The 24,845-nt window shown below is 37.8% G+C and overlaps 2 protein-coding genes across 2 annotated transcripts; both read left to right on the top strand.

The window, feature by feature from the left end:
* On the top strand, positions 1 to 17,584 carry LOC132561283 (solute carrier family 23 member 1-like). Its single transcript, XM_060226011.1, has 11 exons — positions 1 to 393; positions 1,900 to 2,057; positions 4,916 to 5,013; positions 5,285 to 5,370; positions 9,681 to 9,862; positions 10,477 to 10,597; positions 11,212 to 11,368; positions 11,672 to 11,925; positions 12,546 to 12,819; positions 14,039 to 14,134; positions 14,945 to 17,584. The coding sequence occupies exons 1-11, from the start codon at positions 154 to 156 to the stop codon at positions 15,235 to 15,237; spliced, it is 1,959 nt and encodes a 652-aa protein (XP_060081994.1). The 5' UTR covers positions 1 to 153; the 3' UTR covers positions 15,238 to 17,584.
* A 2,470-nt stretch (positions 17,585 to 20,054) lies between these two features.
* LOC132561279 (uncharacterized) lies at positions 20,055 to 23,008 on the top strand. Its single transcript, XM_060226004.1, has 3 exons — positions 20,055 to 20,091; positions 21,425 to 21,527; positions 22,609 to 23,008. Exons 1-3 carry the CDS (start codon positions 20,055 to 20,057, stop codon positions 23,006 to 23,008), a joined length of 540 nt encoding a protein of 179 aa, XP_060081987.1.
* Positions 23,009 to 24,845: the final 1,837 nt, after the last annotated feature.

Raw genomic sequence — 24,845 nt, 5'->3', positions numbered from 1 at the left:
CATCCCTGTTATTATTGTGGTAATTTAGACAACAGGATGACCAGAGGAAAACGTGAACAGACAGTTCAACTGTAACCGAAAGGCAAGCAGACAGACCTGAACCAAGTCAAGTTCACCAGTTCTACATCTACATCCAGGAAAAATAGCACAGGCATGACTGAGCGAACAAATTTCACTAAGTCTTCATGTGGTACAGACGATAACTACACAGACGAGTGTAATATCCAGCTGTCCGATCCTTCCACCAGTGTTGGAGGTATATGTGGAACTGGCCCAAGAATCGCCAATGGACTGCATCAGCCTAAGAAAACAGGACAGGCCCGCTACATCGGTCTGGAATATGGTGTTGAGGATCTTCCTGGGTTTCATATGTGTTTCATTTTTGGCCTTCAGGTAAATTTTATGTTAAAATTCAAACTGCCACTTTTCCTGTAATTCACACTTAAACTTATTATTTATACTTAACTTGTAGATATTACTGATATATGTACCAGCTGCACTCAACGGTGTTAAAGGGAAGGCAGCTGCCAGCACGTGTACAGCAATCAGGATATATGAAGTAGTAGTAGTAAGTCGTAAGCTATGTGGTGAGCAATGCAAGAAACACGTGCACATCAACACGTTCGTGTAAAACATATTTTTTTCACACGTTTCAGTCCGCATGCAACAGTACATATAACCTGCAACTATCGGTAGTTATTCCTCGCGGTACGCATAGGGCTGTGAAGAGGGAGACCTTTAAGCGTATACAAAAATAATATCTTGAGACAAAAATAAGATACGTTTGTGAAAAATGTCTTTAGTCGATTCCCTGTGGTTTGTTTAAGTACCAGATACTTTAAAAGATGCCCGACATCTTTTTTTGTTTTTTGTTTTTTTGTTTTTTTACCGTTTTACAGTTATAAAAGATATAGAAAAAATTGAATTTCCATTTTTATGTACCATAGCAAATTGTATCCTGGTTCAAATGAAATGAAAATTAACAACAATTTGTCAAACTCGTCGTCATCGCTAGATACACATTGTTACAGCAATAAGAAAGAAGCAGTCAATTAAAAGCTCAGCCCACTGCGACAACTGAAACACATTATATCGCTATTTATAGACAGAGAGCTGTACATTTTCCCCGTTATTTTCACATCGACTGAAATCTTTAACAACATTTATCGCCTGTCTAAAGCCTGGATGTGGAGTAATGAAAAGTATTCAACCTTTGATTGTAGCCTTAGCTTGAGTAAAGAAAGGACCAAGGATAATAGCGTCAACCTTATGTAACATTGTGGGTAATTGACTTTCGCTTTCTACCCGAGGGTGTGGAATTTGGGGCAGGACAGAGGCTTTCCGAAGTTCTGAACCCAATTTCTATACCTGGGGGTAGAAAATCCATCATCCCACATATCTACTTACGGTTGGGTATTTTTCTCTTGCGTCATACACATATTACGGTAAACACAGAGGTGATCGAGCAACTTTAATGTATACAAAATGTATGTTTAAAATACATCCCCCACCCTCCACCCCCTCCAAAAATACCCCCTCCCCAAAACAAAAAATACACCCTCACCCCCCAAAACAAAAAAAAAAAAACACCCTCACCCCACAAAACAAAAAACAAACAAAAGCAGGAAAGGTACGATATATGTATCATCAACATTGGTGGGCAGGTGGCGCAGTGGTAACGTATTCGCTTTTCATCTAGTCGTCTGGAGTTCGATTTCCGGAACGGACGTGATAAGGTAATGGGACCACATGCGTATTCTGGTTTCCTCTCACAAATAACACCCCTGGCACGCTTACATCCGGGCCAACAAAAGTGACTAGTATAAATTGTAAAACTTGTTGTAAAACAAATAAAGCTTATTTCTAGTTTGATTTTAACATTGTGATTATTGTTGACAGCAAGTGCTGCTATCTATCAGTTCGACCATCTCCATCCCTCTAATTGTTAGTGACAAAATCTGTGCCGGAGACTTACAGGTGGTGAAATCCGAGATAATGTCGACCTTCCTCTTCATGTGTGGTGTGTGTACCATACTACAGGTGGTCGTAGGGGTCAGGTAGGTATATTATCATCCTCCATGTTTACAACTAGGTGTTTCTCATATTTACCTTTATTTTCTGTCTATCATTTCCTTGGCGTGTACCTGTGTCACTGGTTCATTTTGTACCTGTGTCACTGGTTCATTCTGTACCTTTGTCACTGATTCATTTTGTACCTGTGTCACTGGTTCATTTCGTACCTGTGTCACTTGTTCATTTTGTACCTGTTTCACTGGTTCATTTTGTAATTGTACCTGTGTCACTGGTTCATTTTGTACCTGTGTCACTTGATCATTTTGTAATTGTACCTGTGTCACTGGTTCATTTTGTACCTGTGTCACTGGTTCATTTTGTACCTGTGTCACTGGTTCATTTCGTACCTGTGTCACTGGTTCATTTTGTACCTGTGTCACTGGTTCATTTTGTACCTGTGTCACTGGTTTATTTTGTACCTGTGTCACTGGTTCATTTTGTAATTGTACCTGTGTCACTGGTTTATTTTGTACCTGTGTCACTGGTTCATTTTGTACCTGTGTCACTGGTTCATTTTGTAATTGTACCTGTGTCACTGGTTCATTTTGTAATTGTACCTGTGTCACTGGTACATTTTGTACCTGTGTCACTGGTTTATTTTGTACCTGTGTCACTGGTTCATTTTGTACCTGTGTCACTGGTTCATTTTGTACCTGTGTCACTGGTTCATTTTGTACCTGTGTCACTGGTTCATTTTGTACCTGTGTCACTGGTTCATTTTGTACCTGTGTCACTGGTTCATTTTGTAATTGTACCTGTGTCACTGGTTCATTTTGTAATTGTACCTGTGTCACTGGTACATTTTGTACCTGTGTCACTGGTTTATTTTGTACCTGTGTCACTGGTACATTTTGTACCTGTGTCACTGGTTCATTTTGCACCTGTGTCACTGGTTCATTTTGTAATTGTACCTGTGTCACTGGTTCATTTTGTAATTGTACCTGTGTCACTGGTACATTTTGTACCTGTGTCACTGGTTCATTTTGTACCTGTGTCACTGGTTCATTTTGTAATTGTACCTGTGTCACTGGTTCATTTTGTACCTGTGTCACTGGTTCATTTTGTACCTGTGTCACTGGTTCATTTTGTAATTGTACCTGTGTCACTGGTTCATTTTGTACCTGTGTCACTGGTTCATTTTGTAATTGTACCTGTGTCACTGGTTCATTTTGTACCTGTGTCACTGGTTTATTTTGTAATTGTACCTGTGTCACTGGTTCATTTTGTACCTGTGTCACTGGTTTATTTTGTAATTGTACCTGTGTCACTGGTTCATTTTGTAATTGTACCTGTGTCACTGGTTCATTTTGTACCTGTGTCACTGGTTCATTTTGTAATTGTACCTGTGTCACTGGTTCATTTTGTACCTGTGTCACTGGTTCATTTTGTAATTGTACCTGTGTCACTGGTTTATTTTGTACCTGTGTCACTGGTTCATTTTGTACCTGTGTCACTGGTTCATTTTGTACCTGTGTCACTGGTTTATTTTGTAATTGTACCTGTGTCACTGGTTTATTTTGTAATTGTACCTGTGTCACTGGTTCATTTCGTATCTGTGTCACTGGTTCATTTTGTAATTGTACCTGTGTCACTGGTTCATTTTGTAATTGTACCTGTGTCACTGGTACATTTTGTACCTGTGTCACTGGTTCATTTTGTACCTGTGTCACTGGTTCATTTTGTACCTGTGTCACTGGTTCATTTTGTAATTGTACCTGTGTCACTGGTTCATTTTGTAATTGTACCTGTGTCACTGGTTCATTTTGTACCTGTGTCACTGGTTCATTTTGTACCTGTGTCACTGGTTCATTTTGTAATTGTACCTGTGTCACTGGTTCATTTTGTACCTGTGTCACTGGTTCATTTTGTACCTGTGTCACTGGTTCATTTTGTAATTGTACCTGTGTCACTGGTTCATTTTGTACCTGTGTCACTGGTTCATTTTGTACCTGTGTCACTGGTTCATTTTGTAATTGTACCTGTGTCACTGGTACATTTTGTACCTGTGTCACTGGTTCATTTTGTACCTGTGTCACTGGTTCATTTTGTACCTGTGTCACTGGTTCATTTTGTACCTTTGTCACTGGTTTATTTTGTACCTGTGTCACTGGTTCATTTTGTAATTGTACCTGTGTCACTGGTTCATTTTGTACCTGTGTCACTGGTTCATTTTGTAATTGTACCTGTGTCACTGGTTCATTTTGTACCTGTGTCACTGGTTCATTTTGTACCTGTGTCACTGGTTCATTTTGTAATTGTACCTGTGTCACTGGTTCATTTTGTAATTGTACCTCTGTCACTGGTTCATTTTGTACCTGAGTCACTTGTTCATTTTGTACCTGTGTCACTGGTTCATTTTGTACCTGAGTCACTTGTTCATTTTGTACCGGTGTCACTGGTTCATTTTGTACCTGTGTCACTGGTTCATTTTGTATCTGTGTCACTGGTTCATTTTGTAATTGTACCTGTGTCACTGGTTTATTTTGTAATTGTACCTGTGTCACTGGTTCATTTTGTACCTGTATCACTGGTTCATTTTATACCTGTGTCACTGGTTCATTTTGTAATTGTACCTGTGTCACTGGTTCATTTTGTACCTGTGTCACTGGTTCATTTTGTACCTGTGTCACTGGTTCATTTTGTACCTGTATCACTGGTTCATTTTATACCTGTGTCACTGGTTCACACTCTTAATATACATGAACAAGCCATTAACCTGCTTTTCGTTAATGTGGCCATAAATATCGACAGAGAGCAGTGTAATGTGTTAAGCAGAAGGCATTGCTGGAGAGGTTAATGTTGTTTTGTTGCCTTTACAATATTGTGTTTTATGATGTTGTAGACTCCCTATCATCCAGGGCGGATGTCACAAGTTTATTCCCGCCATCACCGCCCTATTAACGATCGAGAGATGGAAGTGCCCTGATCTTAACACGCACGGTAAGATATATATTCGTGCAGTAGACAGAAAATATTATCATTCTAGATGATTATAATTGAATTAGTATCTAGTGTACAGTATCTACAGTGAAGAGATCCATCTTTTTCTGATTAATGATACAACATAGTGCGAGAGTGAAAACACGTATGACTAGCTTTGTGTTGTTGGGACTTACCTGTATCATAGACAGTCAGCACAGTACATCACTTTGAGCTTTTTAGAGATTCATCTTGTAAAACTTTCAACCTGTAGCGTTTTTGTGTCTTCCAGTTACGGATATTTTAAGCGCGTCGAATGCTACCCTAAACGATACTTCTTTGGATAGGACGGAGATCTGGCAGTCGAGGATACGGGAGGTAAGTTCTCCTGGATAGGACGGAGATCTGGCAGTCAAGGATACGGGAGGTAAGTTCTCCTGTATAGGACGGAGATCTGGCAGTCGAGGATACGGGAGGTAAGTTCTCCTGTATAGGACGGAGATCTGGCAGTCGAGGATACGGGAGGTAAGTTCTCCTGGATAGGACGGAGATCTATCAGTCGAGGATACGGGAGGTAAGTTCTTCTGGATAGGACGGAGATCTGGCAGTCAAGGATACGGGAGGTAAGTTCTCCTGGATAGGACGGAGATCTGGCAGTCGAGGATACGGGAGGTAAGTTCTCCTGGATAGGACGGAGATCTGGCAGTCGAGGATACGGGAGGTAAGTTCTCCTGGATAGGACGGAGATCTGGCAGTCGAGGATACGGGAGGTAAGTTCTCCTGGATAGGACGGAGATCTGGCAGTCGAGGATACGGGAGGTAAGTTCTTCTGGATAGGACGGAGATCTGGCAGTCAAGGATACGGGAGGTAAGTTCTCCTGGATAGGACGGAGATCTGGCAGTCGAGGATACGGGAGGTAAGTTCTCCTGGATAGGACGGAGATCTGGCAGTCGAGGATACGGGAGGTAAGTTCTGGATAGGACGGAGATCTGGCAGTCAAGGATACGGGAGGTAAGTTCTTCTGGATAGGACGGAGATCTGGCAGTCGAGGATACGGGAGGTAAGTTCTGGATAGGACGGAGATCTGTCAGTCAAGGATACGGGAGGTAAGTTCTGGATAGGACGGAGATCTGTCAGTCAAGGATACGGGAGGTAAGTTCTTCTGGATAGGAAGGAGATCTGGCAGTCGAGGATACGGGAGGTAAGTTCTGGATAGGACGGAGATCTGTCAGTCAAGGATACGGGAGGTAAGTTCTTCTGGATAGGAAGGAGATCTGGCAGTCGAGGATACGGGAGGTAAGTTCTCCTGGATAGGACGGAGATCTGGCAGTCGAGGATACGGGAGGTAAGTTCTCCTGGATAGGACGGAGATCTGGCAGTCCAGGATACGGGAGGTAAGCTCTCCTGGATAGGACGGAGATCTGGCAGTCGAGGATACGGGAGGTAAGTTCTTCTGGATAGGACGGAGATCTGTCAGTCAAGGATACGGGAGGTAAGTTCTTCTGGATAGGACGGAGATCTGGCAGTCGAGGATACGGGAGGTAAGTTCTGGATAGGACGGAGATCTGTCAGTCAAGGATACGGGAGGTAAGTTCTTCTGGATAGGACGGAGATCTGGTAGTCGAGGATACGGGAGGTAAGTTCTTCTGGATAGAACGGAGATCTGTCAGTCAAGGATACGGGAGGTAAGTTCTTCTGGATAGGAAGGAGATCTGGCAGTCAAGGATGCGGGAGGTAAGTTCTCCTGGATAGGACGGAGATCTGGCAGTCGAGGATACGGGGGTAAGTTCTTCTGGATAGGAAGGAGATCTGGCAGTCAAGGATACGGGAGGTAAGTTCTCCTGGATAGGACGGAGATCGGGTTGTCAAGGATACGGGAGGTAAGTTCTCCTTGATAGGACGGAGATCTGGCAGTCGAGGATACGGGAGGTAAGTTCTTCTGGATAGGACGGAGATCTGGCAGTCGAGGATACGGGAGGTAAGTTCTCCTGGATAGGACGGAGATCTGTCAGTCAAGGATACGGGAGGTAAGTTCTTCTGGATAGGACGGAGATCTGGCAGTCGAGGATACGGGAGGTAAGTTCTTCTGGATAGGAAGGAGATCTGGCAGTCAAGGATACGGGAGGTAAGTTCTCCTGGATAGGAAGGAGATCTGGCAGTCGAGGATACGGGAGGTAAGTTCTCCTGGATAGGAAGGAGATCTGGCAGTCAAGGATACGGGAGGTAAGTTCTTCTGGATAGGAAGGAGATCTGGCAGTCAAGGATACGGGAGGTAAGTTCTCCTGGATAGGACGGAGATCTGGCAGTCGAGGATACGGGAGGTAAGTTCTGGATAGGACGGAGATCTGGCAGTCGAGGATACGGGAGGTAAGTTCTTCTGGATAGGACGGAGATCTGGCAGTCGAGGATACGGGAGGTAAGTTCTCCTGGATAGGACGGAGATCTGGCAGTCAAGGATACGGGAGGTAAGTTCTCCTGGATAGGACGGAGATCTGGCAGTCGAGGATACGGGAGGTAAGTTCTGGATAGGACGGAGATCTGGTAGTCAAGGATACGGGAGGTAAGTTCTGGATAGGACGGAGATCTGGTCATAGGAGGTAAGTTCTTCTGGATAGGAAGGAGATCTGGCAGTCAAGGATACGGGAGGTAAGTTCTGGATAGGACGGAGATCTGTCAGTCAAGGATACGGGAGGTAAGTTCTTCTGGATAGGAAGGAGATCTGGCAGTCGAGGATACGGGAGGTAAGTTCTCCTGGATAGGACGGAGATCTGGCAGTCGAGGATACGGGAGGTAAGTTCTCCTGGATAGGACGGAGATCTGGCAGTCGAGGATACGGGAGGTAAGTTCTCCTGGATAGGACGGAGATCTGGCAGTCGAGGATACGGGAGGTAAGTTCTTCTGGATAGGACGGAGATCTGTCAGTCAAGGATACGGGAGGTAAGTTCTTTTGGATAGGACGGAGATCTGGCAGTCGAGGATACGGGAGGTAAGTTCTGGATAGGACGGAGATCTGTCAGTCAAGGATACGGGAGGTAAGTTCTTCTGGATAGGACGGAGATCTGGTAGTCGAGGATACGGGAGGTAAGTTCTTCTGGATAGAACGGAGAACTGGCAGTCGAGGATACGGGAGGTAAGTTCTTCTGGATAGGAAGGAGATCTGGCAGTCAAGGATACGGGAGGTAAGTTCTTCTGGATAGGAAGGAGATCTGGCAGTCAAGGATACGGGAGGTAAGTTCTCCTGGATAGGACGGAGATCTGGCAGTCGAGGATACGGGGGGTAAGTTCTTCTGGATAGGACGGAGATCTGGCAGTCGAGGATACGGGAGGTAAGTTCTTCTGGATAGAACGGAGATCTGGCAGTCAAGGATACGGGAGGTAAGTTCTTCTGGATAGGACGGAGATCTGGCAGTCGAGGATACGGGAGATAAGTTCTTCTGGATAGGAAGGAGATCTGGCAGTCAAGGATACGGGAGGTAAGTTCTCCTGGATAGGAAGGAGATCTGGCAGTCGAGGATACGGGAGGTAAGTTCTGGATAGGACGGAGATCTGGCAGTCGAGGATACGGGAGGTAAGTTCTTCTGGATAGGAAGGAGATCTGGCAGTCAAGGATACGGGAGGTAAGTTCTTCTGGATAGGAAGGAGATCTGGCAGTCAAGGATACGGGAGGTAAGTTCTCCTGGATAGGACGGAGATCTAGTAATCATTGATTCTTGGGACCTGTCTTGCACATATCTTTGATATGTATAGTTTGTTATGATGTATACCGTATATGTATTATGTGTGACATACCGACTCTTCAGAAATTATCACCGCTCTGTAAACAGTCATTTTGTTAGCGCTTCAAATGGCTGTTTCTTCGCCATGTGTTATCAGTATTTTATTGCCGTAAACAATAAAATCCTATATAAACACGTTGGATAAGACAAGGATGTATATAAGACGTCTTCTTTCTAACCATCTTACAGGTGAAAGTGTGTGAGACTGAAAACACTTTGGTATCCACTTGTATACTGTCTTTACTGCAAACACAAAATAAGTAGACATACAGTTGCCAAGGGTGATATATCTTAGCCTACATGTATATAACTGACAACGTGTACTGAAAACGGCCCAGCCTTTCCTGAAAGCTATCTCAGTTCAATCGGGGTAGTCGGAGAACCTTATCAATATAGATAACGTAACAGGGAAGATAACCCATATCCCCCAACCCCTTCACTTTTGAGGGCGCTTTACAGCAAAGCCAAAAGAGGCATAGAACTACCTGGCCAGTTTTCACTACACATGGTGTAAAATGGTATAAAAATGAAAACGGTCAATCAGAGCATCCAATGTCAGATTATCGGAAATTATCTTTTGATATTTTGGAAAGAATAGTCTGGCTTCAATATTTCTTTATTAATATTTCATATGAGGGGTTAAATCAGACAGATATCATATGTAATGTTATAGCTTGAAGACGATTTTCCTTCCGGAACACCTGGTCTTATTTCCCGTGTACTTTTTCATGAGTCTTCGTGTAATTATTTCTTTTGTTCATATTTTGCTATGATTTTTCAGTAAGATATACTACCTGGAAATTGTGTCATCATTTCAATATTTACAGCGAACAGTTATGACCTGAATGATAATAAACATGTTTAGACATTGTAAACGATCAATACAAAACTAGCCTTTCTGTCATGTGCAGATACAGGGTGGAATCATGCTGGCATCAGTGACACAAGTTCTGATTGGGTGTACAGGACTGCTGGGTGTCCTACTAAATTATATTGGACCAATCACCATTGTCCCTACTATCACCCTGGTCGGTTTGTCGTTGATTGACGTGGCTATCCGTTTCTGTGAGAAACAATGGGGGATATCCGCCTTGTGAGTATAGAACATAACAAACTGACTGATGTAGCCAAGATAGACAAAAATTGCAACTGAAAGTATGTCCAATTAAACACTCTTTTATACAAGAGAGCTAAGGGCCTTAACGGTCATCCATTACAATGCTGTCGTTCCTGTAACACGTCACAGAAATATTGTTGTTTATAAGTAGGATAACGCGAACTACATTTTACATGTAAAGCAAATGGTATGGAAGGTTTCTGCCAAATTTCATTGAAATCAGTTCAGGAGTTTTCCAGGAGTAAGCAATTAATATCTGTCACTGATTGGGATAATTGGCAATATGTATCAGCGTCGATTCCTTAAGAATGTGGAAATATAAGACAAATATAGAATCCCTTTTATTTGAAAAAAAAAACAATATTTGAGAAGCAAAATGAATAGTCCTTTGACTTTTGTGGGTCAGCTTGCAGTACTAGAAATCTTATCCCTGTTTACTGATAAACAACGACATTCAAGAAGAGTGAAATTCTTATTTATTTATTTATTTTGTTATAGTCTCATTAAAGTCACAACTGACCCTACAGCTTTACCAATTTCAATGCAGACAAAAATCCGATATAATTGTAGATGTTGCTTATTCCTTCCAGAACTATCGCACTGGTCTTCCTCTTCTCCCTGTACCTACGTAATATTGTCGTTCCGACGCCATCGTGGAACAGACGGAAGGGGTATCACGTGATTAAATTTCCATACTTTAAGTTACTTCCGGTACGTTTTATTTTAGAGGTGACATGTATTATCATTTCTAAGACATTCTAGACATACAGAAATTGCTCTGTAAAAATTTTGCATTGATCCGAAATAGAATTATACGATGGGTTGATATATTTCATGACACATCTCTTAAACTCTACATATAAACGGAGAGATATTGTCTACCCAAAACGAACGTTTTAAGGACATGAAGATGAAAAACGCCTACGGACTCAGAAATGAAATTTAAATAATAATAAAGAAGTCATATGATTATCTGAAATCTCAAGACAAGAAATTCTATCGTGATTGTGTAAAACATACGGTCTTCTTATGGTACAAGAACGCAATCCCATCTCTTACAACGGGAAAGATGAACGATAAGATATGAATGTTTGTGACATTGGCGAGAAAATAAATCCAATTAAATTCAGAGACATCTTTCGAAGTACGAAACACAATGTTGCTGCATGTCTATTGGAAAGCACTGTCGATAATTTTTCTATACAAAGTACTACCGTTTGCCTTCTCGAGTAACTCACTCTCAAAGTCAAAAGATTTGACCAGAAAATGCTCGCTAGCTGCATCAAGATGAGCCTTATAAAACATTTTCATCTTCATCAATTCAGGTCTTACTTGCCGTAGGTTTGTCGTGGAGTTTGTGTGCCATCTTAACAGGAAGTGACGTATTATCCTCAAACAGTTCACTTCCGGAATACTGGGCGAGAACTGACGCGAGAACTGAAGTGCTGTATTCTACAGAGTGGCTGTTTTTTCCATACCCATGTAAATACAATATTTTTTTGTTGAATAAATACTTTTATGATATTGCTGATTTTGTATGTAAATTTCAAAGATCTGAAGTACGTGATCAGAAGAAAAATCTTACATATCAAGCCATTGATTATCAGGTCACAACTAGAATAACAACTAAAATGTACTTGGTTAAGTACATCTGTACCAAGATATCATGCTCACAGTACATCTAAACCTGGATATACTATATGTAATGCAGCGTGTAAGATTCCGTTTAATTGATTTAATATCTCTATACTAAATCTTGTTTTTTTACACGAATTGATATTACAGGTCAGTGGGGATTACCGACCGTCAGTGTCGCTAGCTTCATGGCCATGTTGGCAGCTACTGTCACTTCGATCATCGAATCAGTGGGAGACTACTACGCATGCGCCAGAGTGTCAGGGGTCACTCCTCCTCCAGCACATGCCATCAACCGTGGTATTGCTATAGAAGGGTTCGGTAGCATCCTTTCTGGATTGGTTGGATCTGGGGGAGCCACGACATCCTACAGTCAAAATGTTGGAGCTATCGGCTTCACAAAGGTATCGATAATCACATCTCTGTGCTAATGACATACGTAAGTCTGATTCCTGATCGATAAGTCGATAGATCGATAGCTAAGATTCTCCTTATTTTGTTATATCATTAAAAACATTTGACGACATCTACTTGGTGTAATAAGTTGGCTTATGACGATATTTATATCATATTTTGATACTCAATTTCGTCTGATGTGTATATCTTATATTTTCGTTCAACATTTATTTTCATAGAAACGATTTTTAATACATAGCATTGATATATAGAAAGCTGAAAAGTTGTAACCGAAAGCAATCGCCTCTGCGTACTTTGGGCGATGATCAAATTTTCTGTTACATTTTCACAATTGCTTATTTGCGATATTTCCCACTGGAATATATATCAATTCATTTTCTTTTTATTAAGAACACTTCAGCTTACGGATACAAAGTTTAAAAGTAAAGAGTTTCAACACAGGTTATGTGTTGACAGGGAAAATGGAAAATCCCACCATTTTTTTCCCGGATGCATAAACATTAACCACGATTATATGTCAAATACTACATGAATTGATTCTCAGAGGCTCATAGAGAACATCAAATATGGCACCATATAAAATACCAGTTGCTTAAATTTTATACAGGTAGCCAGTCGAGGGGCTTTTGTTGCCGCAGGGATCATTTTCCTCCTAAGTGGTGTGTTCGGAAAATTTGGCGCGATCCTGGTCATGCTCCCTGACCCAGTTTTAGGTGGCATTGTCGTCATCAGTTTTGGTATGGTGACGTCAGTCGGATTGTCGAACTTACAGTTTGTGGACTTGTCATCTGGACGTAATCTGTGTATTATTGGGTCATCCCTTCTGATCGGGCTTATGGCGCCGAAATACCTGAATGACAATCCAGGTGTTATAAACACAGGTACAACTAGTTATATGACAGTCAACTTGACACGATTATAATTACTTTGTACACTGCAATATGGTGAGCAATATAATTTCAAACGGAAAGAGGAATGGGGTTTTATGTTCTCTAAAAATGTAAATAAACTTTAGTTAATATGTTCGTATGTGTTAAAACAAAAGATAAACTTTAGTTAATATATTATTCTATGTTAAAACAAAAGATAAACTTTAGTAGATTTATGCTTCTATGTTAAAACAAAAGATAAACTTTGGTAGATTTATGCTTCTATGTTAAAACAAAAGATAAACTTTAGTAGATTTATGCTTCTATGTTAAAACAAAAGATAAACTTTTGTAGATTTATGCTTCTGTGTTAAAACAAAAGATATATAGATTTATGCTTCTATGTTAAAACAAAAGATAAACTTTAGTAGATTTATATGTTAAAACAAAAGATAAACTTTGGTAGATTTATGCTTCTATGTTAAAACAAAAGATAAACTTTAGTAGATTTATATGTTAAAACAAAAGATAAACTTTTGTAGATTTATGCTTCTATGTTAAAACAAAAGATAAACTTTAGTAGATTTATGCTTCTGTGTTAAAACAAAAGATAAACTTTAGTAGATTTATGCTTCTATGTTAAAACAAAAGATAAACTTTAGTAGATTTATGCTTCTATGTTAAAACAAAAGATAAACTTTAGTAGATTTATGCTTCTATGTTAAAACAAAAGATAAACTTTAGTAGATTTATGCTTCTATGTTAAAACAAAAGATAAACTTTAGTAGATTTATGCTTCTATGTTAAAACAAAAGATAAACTTTAGTAGATTTATGCTTCTATGTTAAAACAAAAGATAAACTTTAGTAGATTTATGCTTCTATGTTAAAACAAAAGATAAACTTTAGTAGATTTATGCTTCTATGTTAAAACAAAAGATAAACTTTAGTAGATTTATGCTTCTATGTTAAAACAAAAGATAAACTTTAGTAGATTTATGCTTCTGTGTTAAAACAAAAGATAAACTTTAGTAGATTTATGCTTCTGTGTTAAAAAGATGAACATTACTGGATGGATTATTTTAACTGTTATAATTAAATAAATTACATATTTTGTGAAGAATGACACTTTACCCAGCTAAGAAACCTGATGACTACATGTAGCTTGTATTGTTCATTGACATTTGTAACCAACAGAACTGCTCGTGCTAATAAGATATATTTTAACAACAGGAGTAAACGAGCTGGATCAGGCAATATCTGTACTGTTGAGTACAGCCATGTTTGTAGGCGGCATGCTCGCGTTCGTCCTTGACAATACAGTCCCAGGTATGTACAGAATCAGTAAACGACAAAGTTAAGTATGTAAAAATAAGAAGAAAATCGAGTTTCAGATAAGTATCTTTAAGTATTTTTTTATTAGCATCATTACCCATTCATCAGCATTTTTTTCTTTGACACATGTTTGATATGACCTAACGAAATTGTGATTGGCCAAAATTTTTATTGTTTTCATGTGACGTCATAATCTCATGAAGTTATATGTGACATCACCAAATACAGCGATGTGGAGTGAGAATACCGCCAGTTTAGACTTTTATTTTCAACAACGCGTTTTTTTCTCACTACTTTTAGCAAACAAATCGATAATACCTGATTAACACATGTTTTATTATTTTTTTTTTATTTAAATTGTTGAAACTTGTCACAATATGTTATCTTTTTAACTCACCAGAGGCTCGGTAAAATTAAGATATAGCACTCCATTTGAAATTTCATATCTCATTTTATGAAGGTATGTTATTATAATCAAATTAAGTCTGCCATCTCGTCAGTTAAATTTGATGAAATATCGCATACCCATAGTTATTAATGGAAGATCTTCTGTTTATTAAATAGTTGAATATGTGAGTAGTAGAAAATCAATATTTATGTGTATTCGTAAACAAAATATATAAAAATGCAACAACATATTTATAGAATTAGATTTTGATACAAAATAATGTATTTAACTTTTTAAGAATTACAGAAGAAACTTTATAATACATTCCACCAGCTGTTGTTTACTTAATGAACTAATTTGTCGTTGTTAGATGATGTCGTTAATGGTTTTAACACGAGCTATGCCTTGGTTATTAGGGACGGACGAAGAGAGGGGAATACTTGTCTGGCGAAGTCAACTTTTGTCCGCATCTGTAGATGGAAATGACGTAACAGAGGAAACGACAGCCAGTTCACTTGCTATCTACGACCTGCCACTAATAACACCTATCTTACGTAGACACAAATGGTGTAGATTCGTACCGTTTTTGCCTACATTTGATTACGATAGGTTGTCACAAAGCAAGTGCTGTAAGAATAATGAAGTTGAGGCGTCCTCAGATCAACGACATTCATTGAAGTCACATGAAAATGAGACCAATTACAGCTGAGGTATCATGCACTGTGATAATCATAGACATTCCTATCAATTTAATAGTAATCATTTACTTTTTTTATCAACAATTATGAATTTGTGATGTAGATATCTATACTGATGATTGGACAAGGCCACGCTCATACTCGTCATGTTTTTGACAATGGTGAGTAAGATGCCACAGACGTCATGTTTTTGACAATGGTGAGTAAGATGCCACAGACGTCATGTTTTTGACAGTGCTGAGTAAGATGCCACAGACGATTTTTTCAGAAAATCTACGTTTGTTGGCGCATCAATGCACTTGAACGATATTCAAGAAATCAAAACTGTATATCGATACAATTTTATAAATTGTGATAAAAACCAAGGTTTTTATATTGATCTAGAAATCAATGGTACAAAGTGGTTTTCTTGTGTAGTTCATGAATATATGTGACGTTTTTGGTTGTGGACAGAAAAGTTTGCTTTTAACTGATGATACACAAACATAAGTCTACTTCATCATCATCTGTGCCCTTTACCGCAGAAAACAATCAGCACATCAGGTACCAAATAACAGCGGTACAACCAGGTCGCAGATAGCAGTTTTTCTGTTTTAACATAGGCACCTAACCGTTTCACTAAATTTGTATATCAAAGTTTAGTGCGCCTCAAAAATCGATTCTTCACATTAATATTCATTTCACTTAAAAATCTTCTTGTTATCCAAGAAATTGAAAGAAATATGTTGTTTGTATTTATATCAATTAAAAGTCGAAGTTTGTTTTTCAAACAACGACAAACCTCAGGTACATTCAGAGCCAAAAGCTCCATACACCGAGGGAACAGACCTCCTGATAACCATGTTAATGACTCCACTGTATCCTGTGTTTCAACTGTACTTTGTGCTTTATAAAAGAATGGTTATCTGTCAGATATTTAGCCTGCCTTCAGTAGTCCCAAGATTTGATCTTACCGCAATATCATCTACTTTTGTTTGATTTCTTAGTATTTGAGTCTTCACAAGGTTAACACCACTTATATAGATAGATTGACTTTCTGACAAGGTTAACACCACTTCTATAGATAGATTGACTTTCTGACAAGGTTAACACCACTTCTATGGATAGATTGACTTTCTGACAAGGTTAACACCACTTCTATAGATAGATTGACTTTCTGACAAGGTTAACACCACTTCTATAGATAGATTGACTCTCTGACAACGTTAACACCACTTCTATAGATAGAATGACTCTCTGACAAGGTTAACACCACTTCTATAGATAGGTTGACTTTCTGACAAGGGTAACACCACTTCTATAGATAGATTGACTTTCTGACAAGGTTAACACCACTTCTATAGATAGATTGACTCTCTGACAAGGTTAACACCACTTCTATAGATAGATTGACTTTCTGACAAGGTTAACACCACTTCTATAGATAGATTGACTTTCTGACAAGGTTTGCATTTCTTTAACCACTACAGACGTCAGAATATTTCGAATAGGAAATATGCATTTTGACTTTTATTTGTTATTTATTTTGGATGAAGTACAAGCATGAATGGATGTTTTTGTGGATATCTATGTAAGCAAATTTCTTTCACCATTAAATTATAATAGAGTGATACAAGGATAACGAGAAAGCAAAGAATAAGAGAAAATTGAAAAAAAATCTCAAAACGCTAGCTTTCAATTTCATTTTATTGCCGCAAATTTCCATAAAAACTATAACCATATGATTTTTGATTCGTGTATTTGGCAATTTTACCGTTTGCAAGATGCAAGGTTTGACAGAAAAATGTTTGGAAATTATTTTTATAATTAAGAAGAAGGGGTCGCTTTGGTTATTATTATTATTATTTTAAATTTTAAATATGTGATTGGTGGTGATAATCTATGCAGACTTTTGTTGAATTATCTCCAAAACTGGAGTTATAGCCTAGCAACGGAAACCGTATCATACATCAACTACATCGTCACAAAATTAATTCCAACGGAAAAAAACCGCAGCTCTTCACTTTGGAAAAAAGTACAACGAAGTCGCACTTTATAGTGACAATCTCCATACAATTTCCATTTTTATTGATATTTTCGTCCTCCATAATATTTCTGTTAATGTCAAAATGAATGTTCTATTCAATAATATTCCCACCTAGAAATAAAGTTTCCTGTGATAAATGTATTAGCAAGCTTGTGTAGAATTCAAATGACACAGGGTTTGTAATGGCCATTTTAAGGATGCGATTTACAATTTCAGAAATGAATGAAACAATCAGGTCAGATAACTGTGCTGCACAGAATATTGGTTATTTACAATCGTTTAAATGTTTACGCAGATTAACGTGTTGTATGTGTTATATGGCTTTGTATCATTTGCTACCAAATAAATCGAGTTTTAAACTAGATTTTTTTTTCATTCCCTTTTCGAAATATGTTGGTCATACTTGAATCAAGGGAGTTCCCTTCAAGAACCTTGTTTTATACGCAATGTCTGTTTCCCCACTCACAATTGCTAAACATTGTACGGGCTTTCAGTACTGCTTACGTATTGCAGAATCACTCCAGCACGATTTTGTTAACACAAATGTAATGTACAATGATGTAAAATAGGTTTGTATCATAGCAGTACATCGAAGTCTTCAATAGAAAATAAAGGCACGCTGATTGATTAAACGCTTACCATGATTTGTATAATTGTAACAACACAGGAACAACCGAAATGCTTACAGACTTTTAATTCAAAATCAAATTCGATAAAACGCGGTAAACTATGGCGAACAGAAACAGTTGCACGGAAACGCATTAAAACACTTAAAAGGAGAAAAAGAACAGGTGTTCTGGAAGGCTGAACATCTTCAGCTTCATCGACGACACCTGCCATGTAAATCATGCTCATCAAAATAAGTAATATCACGTTCTCAAATGACAAAGGTAACAACAACGGAACCAACAGTATATCAGCGCCTAGCTTTATCTCTCACGAACCGATGGAATATTCTCAATAGATCATTTTGACGACTGCAATATATTCCCCATCATTTTCATCAACGTGCGTTTCTTGAAACCCTGTGGTAAGTTTGTCTATCTGTTGCCGACTTTTTTATATTGATAACAAGCCCTTAATTATCGAATTCACTGTCATGTTTATGAATCCAATATAAAAGAGGGAGGTCAATATTCTTATCATTTATATGCATTCTAAATAATTGTAATACTGAAGCATGCCTACCCAGTATTTCTTTCGGAAAATCTATGATGTCGGTAGAGTTTCCTTTGTTATCAAGCACAAGCCTATTTCGTTCGGTATGATGGAAATGTAGTGTTAAAACGTAGGTCAAACCCTATACAATATATACAGTTTATTTACTATGCATCATTATTACAGTATACACAATAACCTTTAAAAACCAAACTCAGAAATCGGAAAAATTCCACATTCTCTCTCCCTCCCCCTCTCTCAAATGATGTAGATATTTACAAATGAATTGATAACAGACACTAAAAGTATTGATCACAGAAAGCATGGTGCGCATATATAGTCCTTGTAACTAAAACTACTAAAAATGTTCTCGCCCAAATTAATAGACAAATTCTATTGGCCACACAGTCCAATTAAATATATGTTTGTCACACAGACTTCGCCTTCTGCTTTATCAACGACACCCGCCATGGAAACCTTGGTCAATATAAGTAAGTAACGTTCTTAAACGAGGAAAACATATAAAGCAACGGAACCAACAGGTAAACTAACAAGCATCAAACACGACCACTTAACAAATTCCTCTCTACTGATCGAGCAGGATCCCAAGTTTCTTGCGATTATTAGAAACATTAACAACTGGTCTATATAAGTGATGTATCATAAGGAATACCAGGTATAACTCCACATATTGTAGTTATTTACAAGCAGAGTTTAATGACATCTCTATAGAGAGAAATTACACCGGTATATATCTGTAACGTCTTTATTGATCAGATACCGGGCATCAGGGCTCGTATTCATGTCACCTTTCTCATGCTCAAGCATGCATTGTGTGCTCAAACCTTATATCTTGTTTAAGTTAAAATTTATAAATAAGGATGCTGATTTTGCCAAAGATTATAAACAAATTTTGAAAGGACTTCAAGTCAAAGCTATATTAATTTGTATTATTTCATATAATTTAGGTGAATTATAAAAAACGTTTGCTTGAGCACAAAATCTATGCTTAAGCATGAGACTGGTTTTATGATACGGCCCAGGTGTTATCCCTTCAACAGTATTGTTCTACTCCTACAGTATCAAGACCCCAAATTATCTAGATATAAAACGTTTTCTTTGTTTAAGCAATGTAAGTACTGTATATATATTTAAAACATACACACTATATAAATAGGGACGTTAGTTAGTTAGTATTACTGTGACCTCAACAATGAGGATTAGGGGATTAAGGTTGCGGCGAAGTTTTTGTACTAGTGTTCTAGAGGTACTGTGCTAATACCATGTTAATCTGGGATTGTAATCCTACCGCACATAATAACAATGAAAGTGGAACATCGCTTACCTCAATACGCAAATAATTAAATCAACAAAACTATATCATTCGGTGTCATTTTTATATACCAATGTTATTTAGGTGTAAACAATTAGGTCGACCATTGTAACAGATTCATTTACTTTCATGTCCAAACTGTAACCTTAAATGTTATAACGGTTATACTACATTAACGGTACTGACATCCAACATGGCGGCCATGTCTTGAGCTGGACGTTCTGGGAGAGTCATACCTGTTACAGGATGTGGGACCATTGACACCCGCCAGAACCCAGACTGTCTTGTAAAAATCTTCATAGCCATTCACCATGGGGGAGGATGTTATGTACAACCAGTTCTTGTCAGGTATGTCTCTCTCTGTGTTTATAGCTTCGTTTACAATTTGTACATAATTACACATCTATATATAAATCAAGATGGGAGGGAAAATAGTGTTCAGTACTGACGAAAATGTTCTGCACATTATTACAAATAACGGCCAATTAAATGGTTATGTAGTTATAATTCATATATTTTTCGCGCCTGTTAATTATACTTTGTCTATGTTTTCCGTGTCTGTCTATACAACTATTCTATTTTTGTATATTTAACGTGTCAGCCGAAATTAATTATCTTTTGTCCACGTGTTCCGTGTCTGTCCACCATTATTATATTTATTTATTTTATATGTTTTACATATCTGTGTACAATGATTATATTTTGTCTTTGCTCTCAGTATCTGTCCACAATGATAGTATTTTGTTTTCGTATATTTCACATGTCTTTATACAATAATTAGACACTGTATATTTTACGTATCTGTCTATAATAGTAATATTATATATTTTATGTGTCTGTCTATAGTAGTTATATTTTATGTGTCTGTCTATAGTAGTTATATTTTTTGTGTCTGTCTATAGTTGTTATATTTTATGTGTCTGTCTATAGTAGATATATTTTATGTGTCTGTCTATAGTAGTTATATTTTATGTGTCTGTCTATAGTACTTATATTTTATATTTTATGTGTCTGTCTATAGTACTTATATTTTATATTTTATGTGTCTGTCTATAGTAGTTATATTTTATGTTTCTGTCTATAGTAGTTATATTTTATGTGTCTGTCTATAGTAGTTATATTTTATGTGTCTGTCTATAGTTATTATATTTTATGTGTCTGTCTATAGAAGTTATATTTTATATTTTATGTGTCTGTCTATAGTTATTATATTTTATGTGTCTGTCTATAGATATTTTATATTTTATGTTATATTTTATATTTTATGTGTCTGTCTATAATAGTTATATTTTATGTGTCTGTCTATAGTAATTATATTTCATGTGTCTGTCTATAGTAGTTATATTTTATGTGTCTGTCTATAGAAGTTTTATTTTATGTTTTATGTGTCTGTCTATAGTAGTTATATTTTATGTGTCTGTCTATAGTAGTTATATTTTATGTGTCTGTCTATAGAAGTTTTATTTTATGTTTTATGTGTCTGTCTATAGTAGTTATATTTTATGTGTCTGTCTATAGTTATTATATTTCATTATTGAAGTTTTTACTTCTCTGTCAACAGTGAATATATTTTGTATATTGTTTGGTATATTGTGTATATCTATGGTAGTTCTATATTGTACATTTGATGTATAAGCGTATGATTGACGTGTCTGTCTACAGTTATTATGCTTTTCTACAGGAGACCATGGGATGATAAGTGGATGTCCGAATATAGTGTTGCTGTTTCTCGCTCTCGCATTACTGGTGGGCGCTATCGTACTGGTAGCCTGCCTCAGTAAAAAGTAAGTAGGATGCATTCATGCGTTTTTTTCCGTGTCATATTTTGAATAATTCTCTCCCTAAATAAATCCACCGACAACAAACGCCATACGACAGTTTGTGTCGTTTTTATTCTACAGTGTAACTCATATAGTCACCTACATAGTATAAATCTCATACGTGGTCCATCGACTAAAGCTTTGTCGTCTTATTTCTTCATCATCACCAAATGATGTTCTGGTGCCCCCAAAATTTACTGTAACCGGCTGGCCACTTTTTAATCAATGCGAATAGTGGCATGGATAAGAAACTACATATGTAATCGACGTTGGTATGAAATTATGTGGTGAATGAAAATTACCACAATTATTTAATTATGGGGCTGCTGCACCTTCGCGGCTAGATTTTGGCTTTTGTAGATTTACCTCAGTCGTCTACTAGGCTTCAAAATTTAGGCCTTTAGCATCACTAAGGCGTCCCAGAAGGACGAAACAGCTGTATGATGTAGCATCACTGACAAATCCTAGAAGGAAGAAACAGCTGTATGATGTAGCATCAATACAAACCCTAGAAGGAAGAAACAGCTGTATGATGTAGCATCAATACAAACCCTAGAAGGACGAAACAGCTGTATGATGTAGCATCACTTACGAGTCCTAGAAGGACGGAACAGCTGTATGATGTAGCATCACTTACGAGTCCTAGAAGGACGGAACAGCTGTATGATGTAGCATCACTAACGAGTCCTAGAAGGACGAAACAGCTGATTGATGTAGCATCATTGACAAGTCCTAGAAGGACGAAACAGATGTATGATGCAGTTTAAGTCATTGTTTGGTTTTCTCTAAATTAGGAAACGGTGCTATTCACGTGTATATCTTTTGTAAATCTCTCTAATGACTTTACTTACTTGGATTCACCAAGAATCACATGGCGAGTGTCGTCGATGAAGCAGAGGAAAGATACTACTCCGGCACATCAGGTCATCTGAACATCTCCTTGTGCTCTTTCAGGAGTCTCCGTGTAACTTTTTCTTTGTTTCATATCTTGCTCCAGTTTAGATTATGAATATATTGACATTTTCTTGTTTTTTCTTATTCACAGAAAGAAGAAGGTTGGACCAGAAGAGGTTAAGGCCGAACCTGTGAAGTCAAAAGAAGAGGACCCCAATACAAATTCTGATGTAGTGGATGATATCGCAGATGAAATAGATAAATTTGCGGAACAAAAGAAAAAGATGGCGCTTTATCTAAGCTACCTTAATACGCGAGACGGAGAGGGGCTTGCAAATGCTAACGCAAGACGATTTTTGATCGCGACGAAGGGGCGTAATGTGGTCAATAACCCTAACTTTGAGGATGAGATTGAGGAGATTATCGACGAGGATCAGATGGAATACTTAGAGCGACGCCGTCGGGCTATGGTTAACCAACTCAACGCTGTAATGGGTGTGGACAAAAAGAAAGACAAGCAGCGCAATCGAAGACCTGACAATTTTATGTGACAGCTCTTCCTTCGATTGTACGGATTTCCAATTCATGTTTTTCATTCAGGGGTGCCTGTTTACATTAATGGCATCGCTCTATTTTCCATTCCTTTATAAAGAGAATATATATATATATATTACAAACAACCCGAGGACGAGGGTTAGAATTGATGTCAAAGTAAACACTGTCTGTAAAGTGTCCTTCGGTCCACGCGTAATGGTGGGTGTCTTCTTTACCTTACCTCTAACAATCCAGGCCTTAAACACATAAACCTTGCACAATATCTATTGTATTTTGGAAATGAAAAACTCGACCCTATCTTAGAATTAACGTTTCTGTTTCCCAACACATTTTCACCTACTGTGTCAGTCATTAGGAGAGGTTATGTCTTTAAAAGTAATAGAGGAATACAGCGTAGTTCTATTACAAAGTAGATGCCGTCTTCCACTCAACTTACTTAGGTGTGATTTTGTCGATTTCCTCACAAAGTGACCCATTGAGTATTGGCAAACAGGCTAAATCTTACATACCCCTCCTCCTCTCCCTAGAATGAATAAATGGACTGCATGGCAAATAGTTATGATTGTACATAATGAAAGTCAGTACTACACAAGCTGACAGTTTCTGTTTGGAAAAAACGCGAGTTATCTCCTCTCTACCGTTTCTTTCACGTTGGTCAGTCCTTTTATAGAACAAGTTTAACTATATAGCCAAACGGAACTACAGTTAGGTCTGGCGATGGAACGTGGAATGGACCTGAGGACTCAACGTATGAATTAAGTCATGTTCCTCTGAAATACAGCTTAAAGAACAAGTGGGGACGATTTGTGTTAGAAGGAGGTAATTACCAGAGAAGGGAAGTAATATTGTAGGTTACCTTATCGGATGGCAAGTGTGGGTAATGTGGGATAAAATGTAGCAAGTAGGGTTTAGCCGAAACCATTGCCTGATTTACACTGTAACTCATTAGTATACATGCATGCTTGTCATCAATGCATTTGGGAGTTTGATGACGGACAATTAAGCGATATACTTAGAAAAAAAACAAACACCATGTTATGGAATTATAACTTCAGATAATGAAAATTCCATTCCTTCATCCTTCCTTCCGTAACACATCCACTTACATACAAATACACACCAAAACACTTGTACATCCTTAACCATACACACTTGTCTCATGTAATGTTATATTGCCAATAAGTTGTCCTGATGGATGAAATTAATTAGGTTTGGTTGATTTTTGGAAATATACTTTACATATCACATGTACATTATGAAAGTTCTATCACTGTGTAAAGTTAAAAACGACTAGTAATTGAACCAAGTTCTTTGTGACTCCATATTGGACAGAAAACAAATTTGAATAAAGGTTTATATAAAAGTGTTTTTTGGGGGTTTGTTAAGGTGTCATGTGACTTAGTCATGTGGTATAGGCATGAACCCACAGTCTATGACGGTAATATGATCGAAACTAATTACCATATTTGCCGTGGCAGCTGTCAAGTTTGTCAGGTAAGTCCGAGTAACGTAGACATTTAAGATTGATGGTCATCTTTAGAATCCCTATAATAAACTATCACAATGTGTGATGTGACGTTTTAGGATTTAGGAGCTTGTTTATATAACAGAATGTAGCATGATGCAAGAACACAAAGTTTCATGAGGGTATTTTTTTTTTATCAAATTTGACTTGGTCACACGGTACGTTTAACATCAAGTCGTTGTTATAGGGTACTCGGTGTTAATTTATATCAGCTCGTTGGTGTAATTCTATACATTCTTCACTATGTCGTGCACCGAGAACAAACCAGTCTACTCCTGTAGACACGCAGTTAGTAAAAATATAATTAT

Source organism: Ylistrum balloti, unplaced genomic scaffold (genome assembly GCF_031769215.1).
Source record: "Ylistrum balloti isolate Yb309-2 unplaced genomic scaffold, AGI_CSIRO_Ybal_v1 Utg371186, whole genome shotgun sequence".
Classification (NCBI taxonomy): domain Eukaryota; kingdom Metazoa; phylum Mollusca; class Bivalvia; order Pectinida; family Pectinidae; genus Ylistrum; species Ylistrum balloti.
The sequence above is the reverse complement of the archived record's forward strand: the minus strand, read 5'-3'. Positions and strand labels throughout refer to the sequence as shown.